The sequence below is a fragment of the Hirundo rustica genome, chromosome 5, assembly GCF_015227805.2.
Source record: "Hirundo rustica isolate bHirRus1 chromosome 5, bHirRus1.pri.v3, whole genome shotgun sequence".
NCBI classification, from domain to species: domain Eukaryota; kingdom Metazoa; phylum Chordata; class Aves; order Passeriformes; family Hirundinidae; genus Hirundo; species Hirundo rustica.
The window spans coordinates 62084710-62104669 of NC_053454.1; the positions used below are offsets into that span (position 1 = coordinate 62084710).

Sequence of the window (19960 nt, forward strand, 5' to 3'; positions counted from 1 at the left end):
GGGAACTGGGAATATTTCCTTCCTTTATGCTTGCGGGGGCCTTAGGCGGCCAATGGATAATGGAGGAAGCGTGTAGCTGGCTCACTGGAGGAGGATGGTCCCAACTTCTGGAGATCTCCCAAACGCTTCCGGGGCTGGCCGAGCCCAGTGAGGAGCGAGCGCGCTGTGCGGGCTCCCAGTGCCGCTGTCCTTGCAGGGATCCAGACGGACAGCGTGCTCTCCGCCCGGCTGCAGATAATCCGCATCTACATCCGCGAGGATGGCCGGCTGGTCATCGAGTTCAAGACACAGGCCAAGTTCAGAGGTGAGGGCAGCGATCCCGACAGGGACACAAACCAGGGGCACACACAGCTCTGCTCCAGCGGCACGGGCAGCAGAACAAGTCCCTGTCCCCGCCAGGAGCCCCTCTGTGCCGGGGTGCACGACGCGGGGCCTCTCCGTACTCTGCCTCCTGTCACCTCCTCGTCCTCCCCCAGGGCTGTTTGTCATGGAGCACCACAGCCTGCCAGATGTCAGGTCCTCTTTGATGACTCCAGAGCACCTGGGAGGGATCGAATTTGACCTGCAGCTGCTGTGGAGCGCTCAGACTTTTGACTCTCCCTACCAGCTCTGGAGAGCGACCAGCTCCTACAACAGGTGAGGGCAGGGGGTCCAGTCCCCTTCAGCAGCTTCCCACAGCACCGTGTTCTCCCTGGCAACCCCCTCCAGCAGCCACGGCAATAGTGCGGAATGCTCAGGAGCTTGGTCAGAGCTGGAGCATATGGGGAGTCGCTGTCAAGCTGGAACACTGTTCTGCTGAGAGAAAAATCAGCTCAGCCTCTTGTAAAGGAATTTTTCCAGCAATGGAAGCCTGTGGAATGAAGCCAGAGGTGACGGCGCATTTCAGAAGGTCACATTTGTCCCCCAGGGACTGCTGGATGGCATTGCTGAGGCAAGGGAGCGGTGCTTCCCTGGGTGAAGAGCTCAGAGCTCTGCTTGGTGACTGCAGGGTCTCCTCTTTGTTCCCAGGAAGGATTACTCTGGAGAATACACCATCTTCCTGATCCCCTGCACGGTGCAGCCCACGCAGCCGTGGGCAGAGCCCGGAGACAAGCCCCTGCCCTGCACGGCTCACGCTCCCGAGCGGTAAGGAGGCCCCATCCCCACGGCAGCAGGGCAGGGTCAGCCCCTTTGGGGTGCACGTGTCCAAACCTCATCTCTCCTTTGTTTCCCTTCCTTGTCCCAATTCCAGGTTTTTGATCCCAATTGCCTTCCAGCAGACAAACCGCCCAGTTCCAGTTGTTTACTCCCTGAACACAGAGTTTCAGCTCTGTAACAACGAGAAGGTTTTTCTAATGGACCCCACCAAATCGGAAATGTCTTTGGCAGAAATGGATTACAAAGGGGCTTTTTCCAAGGGTAGGATTTACCTCTCCTCTTCTGCCTGTGCCCAGTGTTTCTGCCTTCACAGCTTCCATTTCCTGGAGAGGGAAGGGCAAAACCCAGAGGTGGCTTTGCCTCTTCCACAGCAGTAAATGACATTTTGAGCATTTTCCATCCCTGTAAAACCAACAGCGTGCTCTGGTACCGTGTTCTGTCACTCCCACACACCAAGCCCTTCCCAAACCCTGCTGAACACACACTCACGAGTGCGCCAGCACATTTGGCTCTAGCAGTGTTTCCCTGGTTGGGGAATTTCACTCCCCCTCTTTGTCCCGACCTCCCCAGGGCAAATCCTGTACGGGCGTGTGCTCTGGCACCCGGAACAAAACCTCAACGCCGCGTACAAGCTGCAGCTGGAGAAGGTCTACCTGTGCACAGGCAGGGATGGCTACGTGCCCTTCTTCGACCCCACGGGCACCGTCTACAACGAGGGGCCCCAGTACGGCTGCATCCAACCCAACAAGTACCTGAAACACCGATTCCTCCTCCTGGTGAGTCCTCTGCTCCTGCTTCCCCTCTGGGATTTTCTCTGGCAACGAGCAGATTGTGACTGCAAAGGGATGATGAAAGGAATGTGGCGGATGTTTTGTACTGCTGGTGCAAACTGTGAACGCAAGACCAGTTTTTCTCCACCCTTTGTCCATGAGTGTTCCTTAATCCACACCCACATGTGGGTGTGGAGTGGGGCATTCGGACTAGATCCCTTACACAGGTGTTTGGTAGTGCCCTGGCTTCCAGCCTCTCTTGGGGAAGCAGAGAGCACCTCTCATGACATTTCTCTGACTTCCAGGACCGAAACCAGCCAGAAGTGACAGATAAGTATTTCCACGATGTGCCGTTTGATGCCCACTTTGCTTCCGAGCTGTCCGAGTTCCACTCTGTGAGCAGCATGCCTGGAGTTGATGGATTTACTCTCAAGGTGGATGCTCTCTACAAGGTACGTACCCAGTGCTTTTGGTAGCCCAACATGGACTTGTCTGTCCAGGACCTCCCAAACACTTGAACTGTAGGTTCTGGGCCTTCAGAATTCAACTCTGACACAGGAAATGGAGATTAGGATATGATTCTGGTAATTTTTTATTTTTTTTTCCTGAAGCACTCATGAAAAAGCTCTTTAAAAACATAATATTCATGTTCCCAAATGAATTATATTGTCATTGGCGAAGGCTGGACACCTCACTGGGTGATCAGTGTTACCGCAGGTGCTTACCGCAGCTTTGTCAGACACAGGACACAAAACACACCAGCTCTTAACAGAATCACCTGATGTAAAAGCCATCGTTAACTGCAGGAGTCTCCTGGGGTGTGTGGCTGGATGGGACAGGTGGTGACGAGAGATCTCTAGAGTCAAGGCTGGTCTTATTAGAGCATGTGGTTTATTGCACAGGTTGTGAGTGAAGGGGCCCTGCTGAGAGCTGCCAGCTGCAGCTCAGAGCAGGCCCATGAGAGCTAGGAGAGAACTAAGGGGGCGAAGTCAGAGAGTGAAGAAGAGGAGCTAATAGCGCAGTAGAGAGCAGAGAGGAAGAGTGAAGAGGCAGAGCGAAGAAAGCAAAGTTCCCGTTACAATACATTAAATCCTTTTCCATATTGAATATTCTGATCTACACTAACCAATCTAGTACAAGATACAAATCCTATAGCATTTACATACAGCCTATAAGAATCATTACATTACCCTATGTGTGACACTTTAAGAGTTGCTCTTTGAACCCCTCTTGCCGAGTTAGCAGGGTCTGCTCTGACCCTTGGACTTTGGTAAAGAGAAGGGCATTGTTAAATCAAGGGAGGATTACCTTCAGCTGGCCACACCATTGTTCTCCAGATATTCAGTAACTAGGACATCTCGGACATCCAAACTTGCTTTCAATTCTACTTCACTTATAGGTTTCATATTCTCAAAATCTAAGCAGCCGTATTTATAAGGCTTTCTAGTTTCATCCTTCCCAACAGTTAACATTCCCTCTGTCCACGCCTTCCCTCTGGTAAAGGTGGAAGCTGGACACCAGTGGTACCTCCAGGTGATCTACGTGATCGGCCCGGAGGGCACGGCCGGGCCCCGCGTCCAGCGCTCCCTGGCTCGCGGCTGGCAGCGCGCCCGCAGGGACCTGGCCCAGGGCGCCGGGAGGCCGGCGCTGGATGACTCCCTCGTCTACGACAACGAGGGCGACCAGCTGAAGAACGGCACCAACATGAAGTCGCTGCTCTTGGAGAGGGAGGAAGCTGCCGTCGCAGCCTCCTTGTCCCAAACGGGCGCTTCCCTGGGCAGCGCCTTCGCCGCCCTCACCCTGCTGCTGCTCGTCCTGTCCGGGATTTGCCTCCTCGCCAGGAAGTGCCGGAAGCTGCGGAGGAAGCGGGAGGCTGCCAGAGGCGCTCCCGAGGAGCACCCCTTGAACACCAAGGTGGAGCTGCCCCGGGGCGCCCCGAAGGCCGTGGGCAGCCGGTGTTGCACCGTCAGGAATGTTCATCCACCGAGGGACGGCGGCGGCGTCTGCCAGGGGCAGGGCAGGAAAGTGAAGCAGGTGAACTTGGAAGTCAAAGTCCACAGCAATTTGCACGACGGCACGGAAGTTTAATGGAGCACAAGCGTTGGGAAAAGCTTTTTATAAACTGTAAAATAAAGATAATCCAAAACTGAAAAGCCACGCGGGTATTTTTTGTCTGGTGAGGAGGGGCAGATGTGAATTCCTGCTGCTCGCGTCTTAGCGACTTCACCCCATGGCACCGCTGCCCTCTCTCGGCGCTGCTCCAGCTCTCCCCGGGGGCTGGGCAGTGTGGGGAAACCATCCCCACCCCCGGCATGTGGGAGCTCTGAGCCAGCCAGCGAGCGGCCGGGTTCCTCTGTTTCCTCTGGAAGAGAGTAAAGCTGAATTAAAAACTTCATCCGCTATGACCGGGGTGTCTCCTCCTGTGCTGCCCCTACGGTCCCTCTCATTCCCGTGGGGCGCCGCGGGCGGGAGCCCCACGGAGCTGCGGCGCCGGGAAAGGGAAGGAAGGAGACGCGGGCGCTGCTCGGCTCCGGCCCCGCCGCGGCCCCGGGCGGGCGGAGCGGGGAGCCCGGCCCGGGCCGGGAGCGCTCCGGGGCTGCGGTACCGGCGCTGCCCACGCGGGGGCGACGCGCTCGCACCGCGCCCCGTGTCCGCCAGAGGGCGCCCTGCGGGGTCCCGAGCCCACACGGGAGCGCCGCGTTCGAACCGGGGAACCGGGGAACCGGCGCCCTCCCGCACCCGGCAAGGCCCGGCCGCGGCCCGGTAGCAATCCTGGGCCCGAGGCCGCTTCGATCATCCCAACGAGGGGGCGTCGGCACCGCCCCGGACACCCCGGCGGACCTCGATAAGACCCGAATCCTCATCCCAGCTCCGGTTGCGGGCTCCATCCATGATCCGGTTTCGGTCAACCTCGTCCCGGCATCGTAGCAGGAGGGGGCATCAAGTCCAGGCTAGGGTTTGCCCAGTCCCCAGCCCTGTGTCAACCGCAATCCGTCCCTGGGCCGTCACACCGAGACCCGCAACACGTCTGCCGAGGGAGAGGCAGAACGGCTCCGCGAGTGGACACCGGCAGGACTCGGTCCCGCCCCCTCCCGGCCCCAGTCGCGGCCCCGCCTCAGCGCCCCCGGCTCCGAGCGGTCCCCGCGGGGGGCAGCCCCGGAACCGGGGACCCGGCCGCCGGCCGAGGGGGCGGGGCCGGCACAGGTGTGAGGGGCGGGGCGCGTGCCAGGGGCGCTGCGGCGGGGCCGTGACCGAGGACCGGGGGTGCGGGGCCGAGCGCTGCTGGGGTCTGCAGAGGGGTCCCGGGCGGAGCCGCCGCTCCTCCGTAGGGAGGATGGAAGCGTCATCGAGCCCGGGATTGGGAGCGGGCCCGGGACTGGGATCGGGCCCGGGATCGCGGCCGTTCCCCGGTTCGGCTGCGGCGCCCCCGCGTGGCCCCGGGACAGCGGTGCGGGGGGCGGGGCCGAGATGGGGCCGGGCCGGCGCAGGTGCGAGGGGCGGGGCCACGGAGCGCGTGCGCAGGGCGCGACAACAGAGCGCGTGCGCGGCGCGGGGCCGACGCAGGTGCGAGCGGAGCGGGGCCGCGGAGCGCGAGGCGGGGCCGGCACAGGTGCGAGGGGCGGGGCCGAGGGCATTTAAACCCCGGCAGCCGCCGCAGGCGCCATTTTCTCCCCAGAGCTGGGAGCTGCCGGCAGCCGCCGGTCCGGGCTCCCCAGGCGGGGCCCAGGTGAGGCGCTTCTCTCTCCTTCTCTCTCCTTCTCTCTCTTTCTCTCTCCTATTCTCTCTCCTTCTCTCTCTTTCTCTCTCTCCTTCTCTCCTCTCTCTGCTTCCGCTTTTGTCCCCTTCCTCCGTTCCCCCTCTACCGCTCTCCCCCGTCTCCCCCCGCTAACCGCCCGTTCCCTCTCCCCCCTCACCTCCCCGCCTACCTTCCCGCACCCCGACTACCCCCTGTCCCTCCTGCCTGTCCCCTCCTCACTTCTCTACCCGACCTGACCCCTGCCTCTGTTCATGCTCTATCCCCCCTACCTTCCCCTACTCCTCCTTTCTCCCCTTCATCGTCCCTGCCCCACCTGACCCGGCCTCCCTCTGTCTCCCCTGCGCAGCTCCCTTTTGCCTCTCTGTCCCCCTTCTCCCCTCTTTGTCCCCTTTATCATTCCTCTGTTCTTCTTATATCCCTTCTCCCTTTCTCTCTCCCCCCGCAGCCGCGGGGTTCGGGGCGCCGGATAATAAAGCCCAGAGGGCCGGAGCCCGGCGCCCCCGCGGGAATCCCCACACGGGGCCGGAGCCGCTGTGCGGCTCCCCCCACACACAGCAGTGCCCTACACTGCCGGGTGTCCGGCTTTCCCCACATCACACTGGGGGGCGGGGGGTCAGGGAGGGCCCCCTCCTCCGGGGGGGGTCCTGGGGGTGGGTGGGGGGGGGGGTTAGGATGGGCCCCCTCCTTATGGGGGGGGTCCTGGGGGTGGGTGGGGGGGGTTTAGGGAGGGCCCCCTCCTTAGGGGGGGTCCTGGGGGTGGGTGGCGGGTGGGTTAGGGAGGGCCCCCTCCGGAGGAGGGGGTCCTGGGGGGGGGGGCGGGACCCCCTCCGGAGGGGGGGGTCCGGGGTGGGAGGGGTTGAGGGGGGTCCGCCCCCCTTAGCCCCTCCCACCTCGGACCCGCCCCTCTGGACGGGGTCCAGCCCGGCCCCCTCCCCAGGACCCCCCTCCTCCGGACAGGGGCCCGGGGGGGGGGGGGGGGGGGGGGGGGGGGGGGGGGGGGGGGTAGGAGCAAGGGGGACTGCTGTCGTTTGAAACAAAAAATTTATTACAGCTCAGAGTGACGTGACCCCTCCTGCTTACCCCCCCCCCCCCCCCCCCCCCCGTCCGGAGGAGGGGGTCCTGGGGAGGGGGCCGGGCTGGACCCCGTCCGGAGGGGCGGGTCCGAGGTGGGAGGGGCTAAGGGGGGGGGCAGACCCCCCTCAACCCCTCCCACCCCGGACCCCCCCCTCCGGAGGGGGTCCCGCCCCCCCCTCCCCAGGACCCCCTCCTCCGGAGGGGGCCCTCCCTAACCCACCCCCCACCCCCCCAGGACCCCCCCCTAAGGAGGGGGCCCTCCCTAAACCCCCCACCCCCAGGACCCCCCCCGGAGGAGGGGGCCCTCCCTGACCCCCGCCCCCCAGTGTGATGTGGGGAAAGCCGGACACCCGGCAGTGTAGGGCACTGTTGTGTGTGGGGGGAGCCGCACAGCGGCTCCGGCCCCGTGTGGGGATTCCCGCGGGGGGCGCCGGGCTCCGGCCCTCTGGGCTTTATTATCCGGCGCCCCGAACCCCGCGGCTGCGGGGAGAGAGAGAAAGGGAGAAGGGATATAAGAGGAACAGCGGGATGATAAAGGGGACAGAGAGGGGAGAAGGGGGACAGAGAGGCGAAAGGGAGCTGTGCAGGGGAGACAGAGGGAGGCCGGGTCAGGTGGGGCAGGGACGGTGAAGGGGAGAAAGGAGGAGTAGGGGAAGGTAGGGGGGATAGAGCATGAACAGAGGCAGGGGTCAGGTTGGGTAGAGAAGTGAGGAGGGGACAGGCAGGAGGGACAGGGGGTAGTCGGGGTGCGTAGCAGAGCAGGGAAGGGAGGCAGGGAGGTGAGGGGGTAGAGGGAGCGGGCGGTTAGGGGGGGGAGACGGGGGAGAGCGGTAGAGGGGGAACGGAGGAAGGGGAGAAAAGCAGAAGCAGAGAGAAGGGGAGAGAAGGAGAGATAAAGAGAGAGAGAAGGAGAGAGAAGGATAGAGAAGGAGAGAGAGAAGGAAAGAGAAGGACAGAGAAGGTGAGAGAAGGAGAGAGAGAAGGAAAGAGGAGGAGAGATGGAGAGAAGGAGAGAGAGAAGGGAGGAGAGAAGGAGAGAGGAGAGAGAGAAGGAGAGAGAAGGAGAGAGAAGGAGAGAGAAGGAGAGAGAAGGAGAGAGAAGGAGGGAGAAGCGCCTCACCTGGGCCCCGCCTGGGGAGCCCGGACCGGCGGCTGCCGGCAGCTCCCAGCTCTGGGGAGAAAATGGCGCCTGCGGCGGCTGCCGGGGTTTAAATGCCCTCGGCCCCGCCCCTCGCACCTGTGCCGGCCCCGCCCCGCGCTCCGCGGCCCCGCTCCGCTCGCACCTGCGTCGGCCCCGCGCCGCGCACGCGCTCTGTTGTCGCGCCCTGCGCACGCGCTCCGTGGCCCCGCCCCTCGCACCTGTGCCGGCCCGGCCCCATCTCGGCCCCGCCCCCCCGCACCGCTGTCCCGGGGCCACGCGGGGGCGCCGCAGCCGAACCGGGGAACGGCCGCGATCCCGGGCCCGATCCCAGTCCCGGGCCCGCTCCCTATCCCGGGCTCGATGACGCTTCCATCCTCCCTACGGAGGAGCGGCGGCTCCGCCCGGGACCCCTCTGCAGACCCCAGCAGCGCTCGGCCCCGCACCCCCGGTCCTCGGTCACGGCCCCGCCGCAGCGCCCCTGGCACGCGCCCCGCCCCTCACACCTGTGCCGGCCCCGCCCCTCCTTGGCCCCGCTCCCCCGGTTCCGCCGTCCCGGGGCCATCGCTCGGGACCCTCGCTCGGCGCTGTGCGAGCCCCGGCCCGGGGACTGCTCCCGGCGGGGACCGCTCGGAGCCCGGGGCGCTGCGGCGGGGCAGCGACCGTGGCTGAGGGTGCGGGGGCCGAGCGCTGCTGGGCTCTGCCGGGGTGTCCCGGGCGGTGCCGACGCCCCCTCGTTGGGATGATCGAAGCGGCCTCGGGCCCAGGATTGCTACCGGGCCGCGGCCGGGCCTTGCCGGGTGCGGGAGGGCGCCGGTTCCCCGGTTCCCCGGTTCCCCGGTTCGAACGCGGCGCTCCCGTGTGGGCTCGGGACCCCGCAGGGCGCCCTCTGGCGGACACGGGGCGCGGTGCGAGCGCGGCGCCCCCGCGTGGGCAGCGCCGGTACCGCAGCCCCGGAGCGCTCCCGGCCCGGCCCGGGCTCCCCGCTCCGCCAGCCCGGGGCCGCGGCGGGGCCGGAGCCGAGCTCGGCGCTGCCGCTCCTGCTCCGGCTGCTGGCGGCACGGGGTCGGGGCTGCGGGCAGGGATCCGGGCACGGTCCCGGTCCGGCTGCGGGCACGTGCGGGTGCCTGCCGGGGTGCGGGAGAGCGGCGGCAGCGGCGTTTTCCGGGTGCCCCGATGGTGTGAAAGGCAGAGCGGCTCCCTGTCTGTCCCTCTATGTGCCCGTCCTTGGGCGGCCCCACGAACACACCTGGCTGCGGAGCTGCCGCTGTCCGTGCCGTGGGCCCAAGCACGGGCTGGTCCCAGCTCTGCCTTCAGCATTTCCTGCCCTTCGCGCCTTTGGAATTTAGGGAATTTCAAACAGGGAATTTTTCCCTGCCACCAATAAGGTGCAGCTTATGTGACAGCTGCCAGGTGAGACTTGATGGTCTCCTTCCTCTCCCTCAATTTCTCTGCAACTCACACTCTCCAATGGCAAAACTTCCATTTTGAAAAATCCCGTTAAAATATTTCATCTTTATTTCCAGTCGGGAAAGGTCCTGCCTGGGACAGAAACGGCTAAAAAAGAGGAAACAAAAATGCCAAAACCGGATGCTGCCACGAGTCAAAGCAGGGAAAGCATCGGGATGTGGAAGGTCTGTTTTACTGTCACTTCTTTGTGCATTTATAGTGCTCCTGCATGGGGTGCCCGTCCTGTCTGGAGGCCCCAGGGCTGGAAACCTCTGCTGCCAGCCAGTGCCACCCTTATTTCCTCCGAGGCACCCACAGGGCTCCCAGGACGTTGTCTGGGGCCCCGGTCCCCTCACAGCATTCAATGGCTCGATCCTGGGGACTTTTTACAGGAGAGCAGCAATTGCACGTGAAACTTCGATGACCGCTGAGAAATGAGAGAGACCTGCGATAAAAACCCTTTTTTAACGAATAAGATCAACAATTTCTCTACAGCAGTTGAGCAGCTTTGATTTCCATTCTATCCATATGACACAGCATCTAAATCCGTCTCCTGATTTGACCTCGGCAAAAGGAAGTCACCTGCCCTCAGCGTAAATATTTAGTACATAAAATACTGTCAGGAACCCACTTTTAATAAATATCTGCAGTTCTCACTCCTGTACACGAGTACTTTACAGCGACGTGCCGGGAGAGCGCGGCCGGCTGGGCTGGGACAAGGTGGGGACGGACATAAATTAATTATTGCAGTCGGACGCGCCGTGGGCGGGGAGGGTTGGAGTCGATCCACGCTGGAAATATAAATATCTCTCACACCTTGAAATCCACGCTTCCCGTTGGGAAAAAATCCTCTGCTTGGAGTGTTGTAGGTGCCTGTTGTGTCTCTGGGATGCTGGTTCGGCACGGACACAGGGAGCAGCTGGGAACCAGAACCTGCTTGGACTGGGAGCAGGACAGCACTTGCAGGGTCTGCACAAAGCATCACACTGATGATACCCAAAACACACCCAAAATCAGGGATGTCCTCACCTGGGCACAGAAGATGCCTCAGCACGGGCCAGGAGCGCATCTGGCCACCGCCTTCTCCTGCTTTAAAATATCAGCTGGAGCCTGACCTCAGAGTGGGTGAGAACCAGCTCAATTCCAAGGAACGCAGTAAAATCCCCCACAAGGACACCAGCAGGGCTGGGGGACGAGGGTTATGAATAAAATTCTATGGAATACAGACATGTCCTTGTCCTGATCCCACTGAACTTCTCTGGATTGATGCTTGTTTGTTCCTGACAAACCTGTGTAAAAGCAGCAGCTCTGCATGGGAATATCCATGCTCCATGAAGCACTGAGAGGCTCTTCCAGGCTCAGCATGGAATCCTGGGCTATAGGTCCAATTCCTTTTGCCTTACCATAGTGACAGTGACCCTTTTTTGGTCCTGTTCTCTCACGGGTCATTTTGGAGCATCTCTTTGTGCCGGTTTAGGTTCCACAACTCCACCCAGTGTGGAGATTTGGGGTTCTGCTTCTCTACTTCCAGCAGGTTCCGTAAGGACCCAAAGCAGATCCCACTGTCCAGTCTGAGGGAAAACACCTGCACGTGTCAGGAGCTCTGACTGCTTTTCCTACCAGCTCCTGGGCAGCGTCAGGGCCACCGTGTGGGAGCTGAAATCCCCATAAACCCCGAATCCTACAGAGTGAATAACCTCCCTAAAGGAGGAAATGCATTGTTGGCATAAAAAGCTTCAAAACCTGTGAAAAAGTCTATGAAAACAATGCAATGGATTCCCAGGAACCTCATCATGCTCTTGGTTCCATGTTTTTGTGTTTTTATTCCCTCACTTGGCAGTTTGTAGAACTTAGCCTGGGATTTAGAGGTCGAGCAGGATTTGTTTTGGATTGACCTTCACCTCTGGCCCCAGTCTGTGCCGGCACAGCTTGGGCCAGTGCGGTTAAACCCTGTTTGAGCACATTTACAGGACAGACCCCGGCGTGGGGAGCTGTGACATCCAGAGACTGCTGGACTGAGCACAAGAGAAAAGCCAGACCCTGTGTGTGACCCCTCTGCCAGACAGTGCTCTCCAGGGAGGAATTATTCCCCCCACTGCTGAGGGCACAGACTAGGACTGGCCCCTACAGACGGCCTGACATTTCCCCCCCCCACCAAAATATTCATTGTACTTCACAGAGCAGCTCAAGTTTTACCCCAAAATTATCCTGACATTTTCACCACTGACAGCCTCCTTTTTCCCTCAAAATGTTCATTCAGTCCATTACAAATTACCTCAAGTTTTACCCTCAAAATGTTAATCCTGTCCCCTATGGATGACTTAGATTTTAGCACCAAACCCCCCAGTATCTACCTCTATCCTCAGTCCTAAAGTATTCATTCTGTGCCTTACAGATTAGTTCAGGTTATTCACCCAAATGTTCTTTGTTCCTTACAGATTATCTCGATTTTTAAAGCCAAAACTTCACCTTACCAGTACACTACTGATTATCTCTTTTTCCTACCTGCTCCTATTAATTACCTCATTTGACCTCACAGTGCTCATTCCCTCCCCTATGTGACCTCAAATTTTAATCCCAAATTTTTCCATGCCTATCTGCTAATGACCACCTCATTTTTACCTCAGGATTTGCAGTCTCTCCTCTACAGGTTAACTCACATTTGAACTCCAAAACATTCCTTTTGTTCCTATAGATTATTTCTATTTTTCCACCAAAACCCCCCACCAATTACCTCTATCCTATCCCAAATATTCATTCTATCCACTATGGATTACCTCATGATTTTTCCCTGAAATTTTCCCTACCTGTCCAGTACTTTTTACCTCATATTTACCTGGAAATGTTGTTTTCTCTCCTCTACAGATTACCTCAATTTTACCCCTAAAGTTTTCTGTGCCTGTCCACTACTGATTCCGTCTGTTCACCTCAAAGTGTTCATTCTCTGCCCTGGAGGTTATCTCAGTTTTTAGGCACAAATACTTCCCTAATGTGTACTACTGATTACCTAACTCAACTCAAAACTTTCATTTACTCTGCTAGAAGTTATCACAAACTTCACCAAGATTTTTGCTAGCTGTCCACTACTGATTTACCACAGTTTTACCTCAAAGTATTTATTCTCTGCCCTGGAGATGAGTATCTCAAGTTTTACCCCCCAGTATATCGCTACCTTTGCACTACTTATACCTCAGTTTACCTCAAGATGTTAATTCTCTCCCCTAGAGATTGCCCAGGTTTTACCCCCAAACTATTCCCTCTCTGTCCACTTCTGATTAGCTCATTTTCCCCTCAAAATCTCCATTCTCTGCCAATATAGAGTACCTCAAGTTTACTCCCAAATTATTCCCTGCGTGCCACTTCTGATTACATCATCTTTCCCTCAAAATATTCATTCTCTCCCCCAGAAAGTACCTCAAGCTTTTCCCCATAAATTTCCCTTCTTTACTCATGCTCTCATTTTTTACAATAAGTTGATCATTCTCTATCCTAAAGATTACTCCATGTTTTACCTCCCAAACTTTCTTTCCTGTACACTACTGATTTCCTCCTTTCTGCCCCAAAATCTGCGTTCTCTCTCCTAAGTGACTCCCTCAAAATGCCACCTCGCTCCCCTCCACATCCCCTCACATTTTCCTACACAAACACATGTTGGGTCCCTTCTAAATGAAAGCAGGTTTTCAGCCAAAGGTGTCACCTCTCTCCCCTCTGAGTTATGCCAGGTTTTCTCAGCTCGGAGCTGCAAGGAATTCAGGCAGGTGAAACAACATCAGGGAATACCTGTAAACAGAGATTTTACCTAGGGTTTAACCTCCAAAGTATTCATTGTACCTTACTTGAGAGCAGACCCAAAAACTCCCCTACCACTGATTACCTGAGCTGACCTCAGAATGTTCATTCTCTGCCCTGGATGTTACCCCAGATTTTACTGACAATCATTTTCCTAAAAAATGCCCTCTTGCTCTTCTCTACCTGGAGATCTCCTCCAGCTTCCCCCCCACAAACGTTCCCTGCCTTTCGATCACTGACTCCCTCAATTTACCTCTTGATGTACATTTGCTCCACTACAAATTACCCCAGATTTTACCCCCAAAACCTTCCTAGCCTTTCAAACCTACAGGTAAACTTATCTGGATCAGTCTTTAACACATGCCTAATTCTGATCTTCAGCATGGTCCCTGCCCAGAGCTGAGGGTAATCTGACCTAACAGTAATAAATAACCTTTGCTGAGAGCTGCCAATGCCCCAGTCCTTCAGGCTTTGCAAGGTTTTGTAGTCAAGAGACCCAAATCTGAATTCTAAACCCAAATTTCTATCACCTTTTGCTAGAAAGATACGTGACAGTAAGTCATACAGCAGAATTAGAAGACTACAAAAGGAATAGCAAGAAGATTTTTCATGAATAAGAGAAGTTCCTTTTTTTCCTCATCTTTCTGGGACTGTAGGACTGGATCTTTGCAACCAAGAGACAACAGAGTTGCTATCAATACTTAAACAGAGTTATTGATATTAAACCTCTCAAATATTGCAATTTCTCAGAGAATCTCTGCCAGCTCTGAGCTACTCCCACGTGCCTGGAGAGTTTTGAGGAGCAGCAAGAGAACATCCCACTTATGTTTGGAAAAATACAGGATAATAAAATGTAATTTCACTTCATTCTCTGACCCATAAGCAAAGCACATAGAACAACACAGACTATTCATGGAAGGGATGATTCATTTGGGGAAAAAAATAAAAACCCCAAACAAATAAAACCACCTCACATTTCTAGGTAAAGACATGTTGTTTCCTTAACAGAAGCACACGAAACCAATTTAAACCAGAAAGGAAATTACAAATCAGAAAAAAAGCCAAGAGAAATGCTCTCCATTGATACACTCTCTGGTTGATAATTCCAAAGAAAACTCCCCAGGGATCAAAGTAATTTTTCTTCTGTAAAACTTAGTGGCATGGGTTTCTCAGAAACTCTGTCCCCAGAGGGAAACACAGCCTGATGTGACACAGCTCTGGCACCACACACCCTCCTGTTTCTGGAGTCCTTGGAATCCACAAGTCAATACAATCCCTTGGACAGTACATCCCTGAACACAAGGATAAATTGAGTTTTACCCAGATCCCAGCAAAGAGTAGAGCTGTGCTTACATTTCCTAGTGAGTAAATCCCAATGGACTGGAAAAGGGAAATGTGTCCCCCTGACTTACCCCACAGCATGTGCAGGACCAGGTGTCCTCCAGCACAGGCCATCAGGGCTGGAGGCTCTAGGGTTTGGCTGCTCAAACCCAACCAAAACCAAAGGTTTTGGCACAGCTGGGTCAAATTAAATGACTGTTCCTGTATTGAAGAGTGAAGAAAAGGATAATTAAGTCCACTGTGCAAGTCAAAAGCTCCTGGCTTTCACATATTTGTTCTCACTGCTTATTATAGAGCTTTTCATTTAAAAAAGAAGAGGTGACAAGCCATATTAAATACATAAGTGCCCTTCTTCAGGATTTTTATTCAAACCACTTTCAGACATAAGAAGGATGCTAATTTTTCTTATTGTATTATTTGCTTAATTTTAACAGAACCATCATCATGCCAGCACCCACTTGTGAGTTATCCTTTGGCACTGGACTTTAGATAAGAGATATCCAGGATGCTGGAATACTTTGTCCTTTGTTCACAGAGCTCAGCACCATCCTCTCCTGAGAGCAGCAGAGAAGTGCTCCAGGATAAGAGGTCATTTGGTCACAGTCCTGTGATCCATCACCTCAAGGAGGGAACTAGTTTGGAGTAACTGACCAGTGTGTTTACGACAGACAGGAACACACTAAACAGTGAAATGGACTTTATTGTGCTGGAACACAAAGCTCCAGTGCACAGAGCTGCACACAGAACCGCCAAAACAGCGCCTGGGCTCAGGGCAGTACAATCTTACCAAGGTACAGCAGCAGAGTGGGACATCTGGGGACAATGCCTGGTGACTGGAGAGGATTCATCCAGCTATGCTCCCTTTGCAGCAACAGGTCCTTGCTCCACCAGCAAGTCACTGCAGGCAAATCCTCCACAGCCACAGTGGGAGCTTTGGCCTCTTCCTCCAGCATTATTTGGGACAGAACAGCCAGGAACAATCCCTGAAGACAGTACAGGACAAGCACTGCAGAGAAAAAACATCAAGCAGCAAGCCCTGTGCTCGGCAGGGGCTTGGGGCATCCAATTCCAGGTCACTGGATTCCTTTTCCTTCTTTTGCAGCAACTGTTGCAGTGGCCTAAAAGCCATCTTCCTGCTTGGCACTCCCTCCACATTTTCTTCTTCAATGGGGATGTGGCTGCAGCTCACCAGAGGCAAGAAAGCTGCCTTTCAATTCCATACAAAACCTGCCTGAAAAGACCAGGGCATCAGGAGCAGCAGGAATGCCATACTGTTTCTGCTCACAGGTATTTTCATTGTGCTTTGCTTCATGGGGGCTTTTCTGCCAAGCTCATTTTAATCTTATTTTATCTTGAAAAATAATTTTGAAAGTTGAGTTTGTTGAGAACTGGTTCATCTTTTGATTATTCCTAATTTGGAGTTTTTAGTGCTACACTTGCCAAGATTCTTAGGGCTCAAGGAACTTTCCAGAATGACCCAAATCTTCACATCCAACTTCCTCCGTCCAGTGCACATTGTACCAGTTCACTGTCCCTTTGGAACAAGCCGTGGATCTGCTTGAGCCCCAGGGCCTGCTGTGCCATGCCAGCACAGGGCATGGAAAGGGTCACAGAGCTCTTTCTGGAGCCACAACATCCCCAGACTGGATTTCCAATGAAGTATTTTGCACAACTAAGACCCTGTCAGTGCTTTGCTACTGTCAGCCAATGCCTCAGGCCCGATAACCTGCCAGGGAGGAATCTGTGCCGCAGGAACATCGTTCCAAACCTGCTGCTGCAGACCCTCACACCAGCTCATGAGGGACCAGAACTGTCACTGCAGGCAGAAACGCTCCTTTAAGGAACACCACAAGCCATCTATGAGGTACCACTGGAATTCCATCTACTGTACAGGCTGTGAGAAGCAGGGAATGAAGCCATGTCCTTACAGGCGAATTGGGAACACCCGTTCCAGCCAACAGCAGCTCCAATAACAGCACGGAATCAAAACCTCACCAAGAATACATTAAAGCAAATGCCAACACCTTTGCAAGCACTTCAGTTTTCAATTTATAAAGTAAAGCCAGAAGAGTTTTTCAGACACTTGGGGAAAGAAGTCCGTCCCATTTTTTTAACAAATTTCTGGGAGTTGTTTCCAGGCTCCTGATGTTCTTTTCTCAGCTCACAAGCGGCTGCCAGCATTACAGCTGGTTCTACACACAAAGGCAAGTTGCTGCTGCAACTTGTCATTTCAGCAGTTCCTTGAACTCGACCCACAATGCACTGTGGGCATGGTCACGTTCCAATTTCATGCCTAGAAATAAGACACCAGACACAGCAATGCCAAAAGTCAAATTCCAGCTCCCTGGCTCTTGTTGAAACTCCACCATCTTCCGCTGCTCATTTCTTGGCCCATTTGAACTGTTGGTAGCCCCAGGGTTCCCTGGGCCGCCCTGTGCTCACCTCGAGTCCATCCAGCACTGACACAGCTGCTGGGAGCTGAAATTCCCTCTGATACCGCCCTTTCCCTGCCTGGAAAACACCCCTTCCAGACCCTGCACCCCCTCCTCTTACCTCCTTGAAAACAAGAGCTGCATCCTGCTGGACGCCTCAGCTGGACGCTCCTGGCTCTGGGCAGCTGTGGTGACTGTGCCCAGGGCAGGTGACACCAGCGCCGAAGGGGGTTTGTGGGTCACACAAACGCCAGGCAGCCTCGGGCCTGGGCTCTTCTGCTTGCAGGGAAACACCAGCCAAGCAGGGATGCTTTTTCTCTCTGCGGAAACAAACAGTGACAAAAAACTACAGGGCTGGGGCACCACAGCAGCTAAACCTGCCGACTTCCCCACTGCCACAGGGTCCTGCGGCCAGAGACGACCCAAACCCACAGCCAGCACGGCATTAGGGGAGCTAAACTCCCCTAAACATGAATTGGGACACGCTGGACGAGAGGATCTATTTACCAGAATTGACGTTGTCAAGGCGTTCTCACACAGTGTCCCCAGTGCCGGCTGAGACTGAAACAAAATCACCCAGACCTGGCACCGCCTTTCCACCTCAAAAGTGCCAAAAGGCTGCGGGGTCTGATTGGCAAAGAGATGTTTTTGGGGCTTTGAAATCAGCCCAGGTTTCGCAAACTGCTCCTCCAATGCCGCCGTGTGACAGGGAGCAGCGAGTGCAGCGTGTTGCTGGCAGCTCAAGGGCCAGAGGCCAAACTGCTGCTTAATATTTGTGGATTTTCTGCGATGGGTTTTCTGCGAGCACTGCCTCAGAATGCCTGTGCCTTCACTCTGCTTGTCTCCGTGGGTGGGAAGGGCTTCTTCCCGAATGAAACCTGAATTTTCGTACAGTGATGGAATCAGTTTTGTGCGCCTCTTCCTAACTCCTCAGGGTAAGGTGTAAAATTCCTGACTTGGTTAACGCGCTGAGAAGGTAGGCACAGTTTGAGTTACATCACACCTGTGAGGAAACGAGACTATTTTATAGTGCATGTACAGTTTCAGGGGATTTTGTAGAATTGTCTGATACTTGTCATGTTGAGCCAGGGATATGTGAAACACTGAACCTCACTGAAGGAGAACGCTGGAGACTAAGCATGGATGGAAGCGAAGGGAGTCACTGACCCATCTGTTGAACTCCTCCAGCCATTGCAACTGAAAAATTAACTCCGAGAACTCTCCTTTGATCCTGATTTGCATCTCATCTTTCCTATGATTTTGAGACTCAAGGAGCAGGGAACATCCTGATCTACACAGACTGGTAACAACACAAGTTGCTCGGACTGTCCCCAGCTACCATGAACACTCTGGATTTAATGTTATATCTTGCCATTACAATTTTTTATTTGCCTGTTATCTCCCTTCTGCTTAATAAATAATTCATTTTGTGAACAGACCTGATCTGCCATCCTTAGAACTTGTGGGCCAGGGTGACTTCTTAAATTTCAAGTGTTGAGGAAAAGACACAGCAGGAAGGGCTGTCCCAGCTGACCTCTCCCTCATGGGCATCCCTGAACAGGATAATCCGTCACGTCTCTCTCCGTTAATTGTAAAACGCTGCAGCCCTGAGATTTAAAAGCTCTGCGTGTGTCAGCAAAAAGTGAGGGAGTGCAGAGAGCAGGAAAAACACACAACTACACTATGTGTCCTCCTCCATAGGTCACGATCCCTAATGTCAGACTGATCTTGGAAGCTTCCAAGAAAATAACTCTCCAGGTGCTGCTGAATACACCAAATTTGTGGCACTCCTGCCCCAGAACCACAGTCCAGCAGGTTTCTGTGGGAACCTGGAATATCGGTGTAGTTCAGGAGCTGCACATCCCTAAAGCTTTCCCTTGGGAACAGAAAGCTTCTCACACGTGTTTTATAGTCCAAAGTTTGTACTTCCAGCACTTTTCAAGAGAGTTTAGAGGAGAATGAGCTGACTTAGTGACAGCACAGCATCGGATCAGGGACATCAGGACACTCACTAGACAACATTCATGGACAGCACAGCTTCTTGTGCTTCAGCTTTTCAGTACAGATCCGCTGCAACAGAACCTCATTGAAACCACCTGGCAATAGTTAACATTGACCCAGGCATGCCAGTGTGTTATCACCTGTGTGTTACCTCAGCAAGAACAGCTGCATATTCACCCACTATAGTGGCAGGCACTTGACAGAAATAAATTCATTTATAATACATTCGTTTATGCTATTTTCTGAGAGATTTGTGTTTTCCTGGCAGTGTTTCAACACAGCTGAAGCCAGGTTCTGCTCCCTGCGGTGCTCTCAGCCCTAAAGAACAGCTTGGATCTCATCAGTGATGCAGCTCTAGTTCACGCAGTTACTGCTGCAAACAGGCAGAAATCAATGGTTGGAGGAATCAAGGCAGAAAAAGCCTGTGTGCTTCCCAGTCCCTGTCCAACACACCCCAGTTCTCTATTAGGAGCCTAAGTCCTGTTCTTGTCGTAGAAACTCAATGATTTCACATAGTTATGTTTTATAGAAAAGCTTTGCAAGGCAATTGCCTCTCCCAGCATCAACAGCAATGCTCAGCGCACCACCAGCCCCAAGGAAAATGCCACCTAAGGCTTAAAAGACACGAAATGAGCAAAATGCATTAATTCAACGCTAAAAAAGATCGGTAAATAACCGATTTAGAAAATATTCCCCTCATAATCTGCACGGGGAGAGGCTCTGGGATGCCAAGGCCAACCCAGAGATCAACAGATTCTCATCCTCGCCATGGCTTTGCCTGGGGCCACCGAGTACCTGCCCCCACCACATCACACACTGAAACATCACTCCAATTTCCATACACCGTAAGTAGATACATTAAACGGTATTTTTGCCTCACCGAAGCCTGAAGGAGCAGCCCCAAAACAGAAAAGTCGAAACGCCCGCCCCAGGCACCGGCTCTTATATACCCTGGGCCGGCTCGGGATTGGCGGGTGCCGTGAGGCGAGGGCGGCGCTGATTGGGCAGCGGGAGGAGAGCCTCGCTCCCGCCTCGCTCCCTCCACGGGGGTCGTGTGAGGGAAGCGGCTCGT

At 55.1% G+C, this 19960-nt stretch overlaps 1 protein-coding gene and 1 long non-coding RNA gene across 5 annotated transcripts in view; one reads left to right on the forward strand and one right to left on the reverse strand.

Annotated features, from left to right (window-relative positions):
• FRAS1 (Fraser extracellular matrix complex subunit 1) overlaps positions 1-4045 on the forward strand; it is a 108635-nt gene extending 104590 nt beyond the window's left edge. For 3 of the 4 annotated variants that reach the window (XM_058420752.1, XM_058420753.1, XM_058420754.1), the window contains 7 exons: positions 197-304; positions 477-636; positions 1009-1125; positions 1232-1398; positions 1708-1913; positions 2213-2359; positions 3411-4045. In XM_058420752.1, coding sequence (XP_058276735.1) covers positions 197-304; positions 477-636; positions 1009-1125; positions 1232-1398; positions 1708-1913; positions 2213-2359; positions 3411-3995 — 1490 coding nt within the window. In that variant the 3' untranslated portion in view covers positions 3996-4045. Of the gene's footprint in view, positions 1-196; positions 305-476; positions 637-907; positions 1126-1231; positions 1399-1707; positions 1914-2212; positions 2360-3410 lie in introns of those variants that run through there. The other variant, XR_009207889.1, reaches the window with a different exon arrangement.
• A 5240-nt stretch (positions 4046-9285) lies between these two features.
• LOC120753542 (uncharacterized) lies at positions 9286-19825 on the reverse strand. The gene is made up of 6 exons (XR_005701141.2): positions 19769-19825; positions 17395-17890; positions 17009-17207; positions 15243-16748; positions 14527-14656; positions 9286-13105 (listed from the first exon to the last, which is right to left on the reverse strand). It is a non-coding gene; the product is annotated as an uncharacterized LOC120753542 (long non-coding RNA).
• Between the last annotated feature and the right edge of the window lie 135 nt (positions 19826-19960).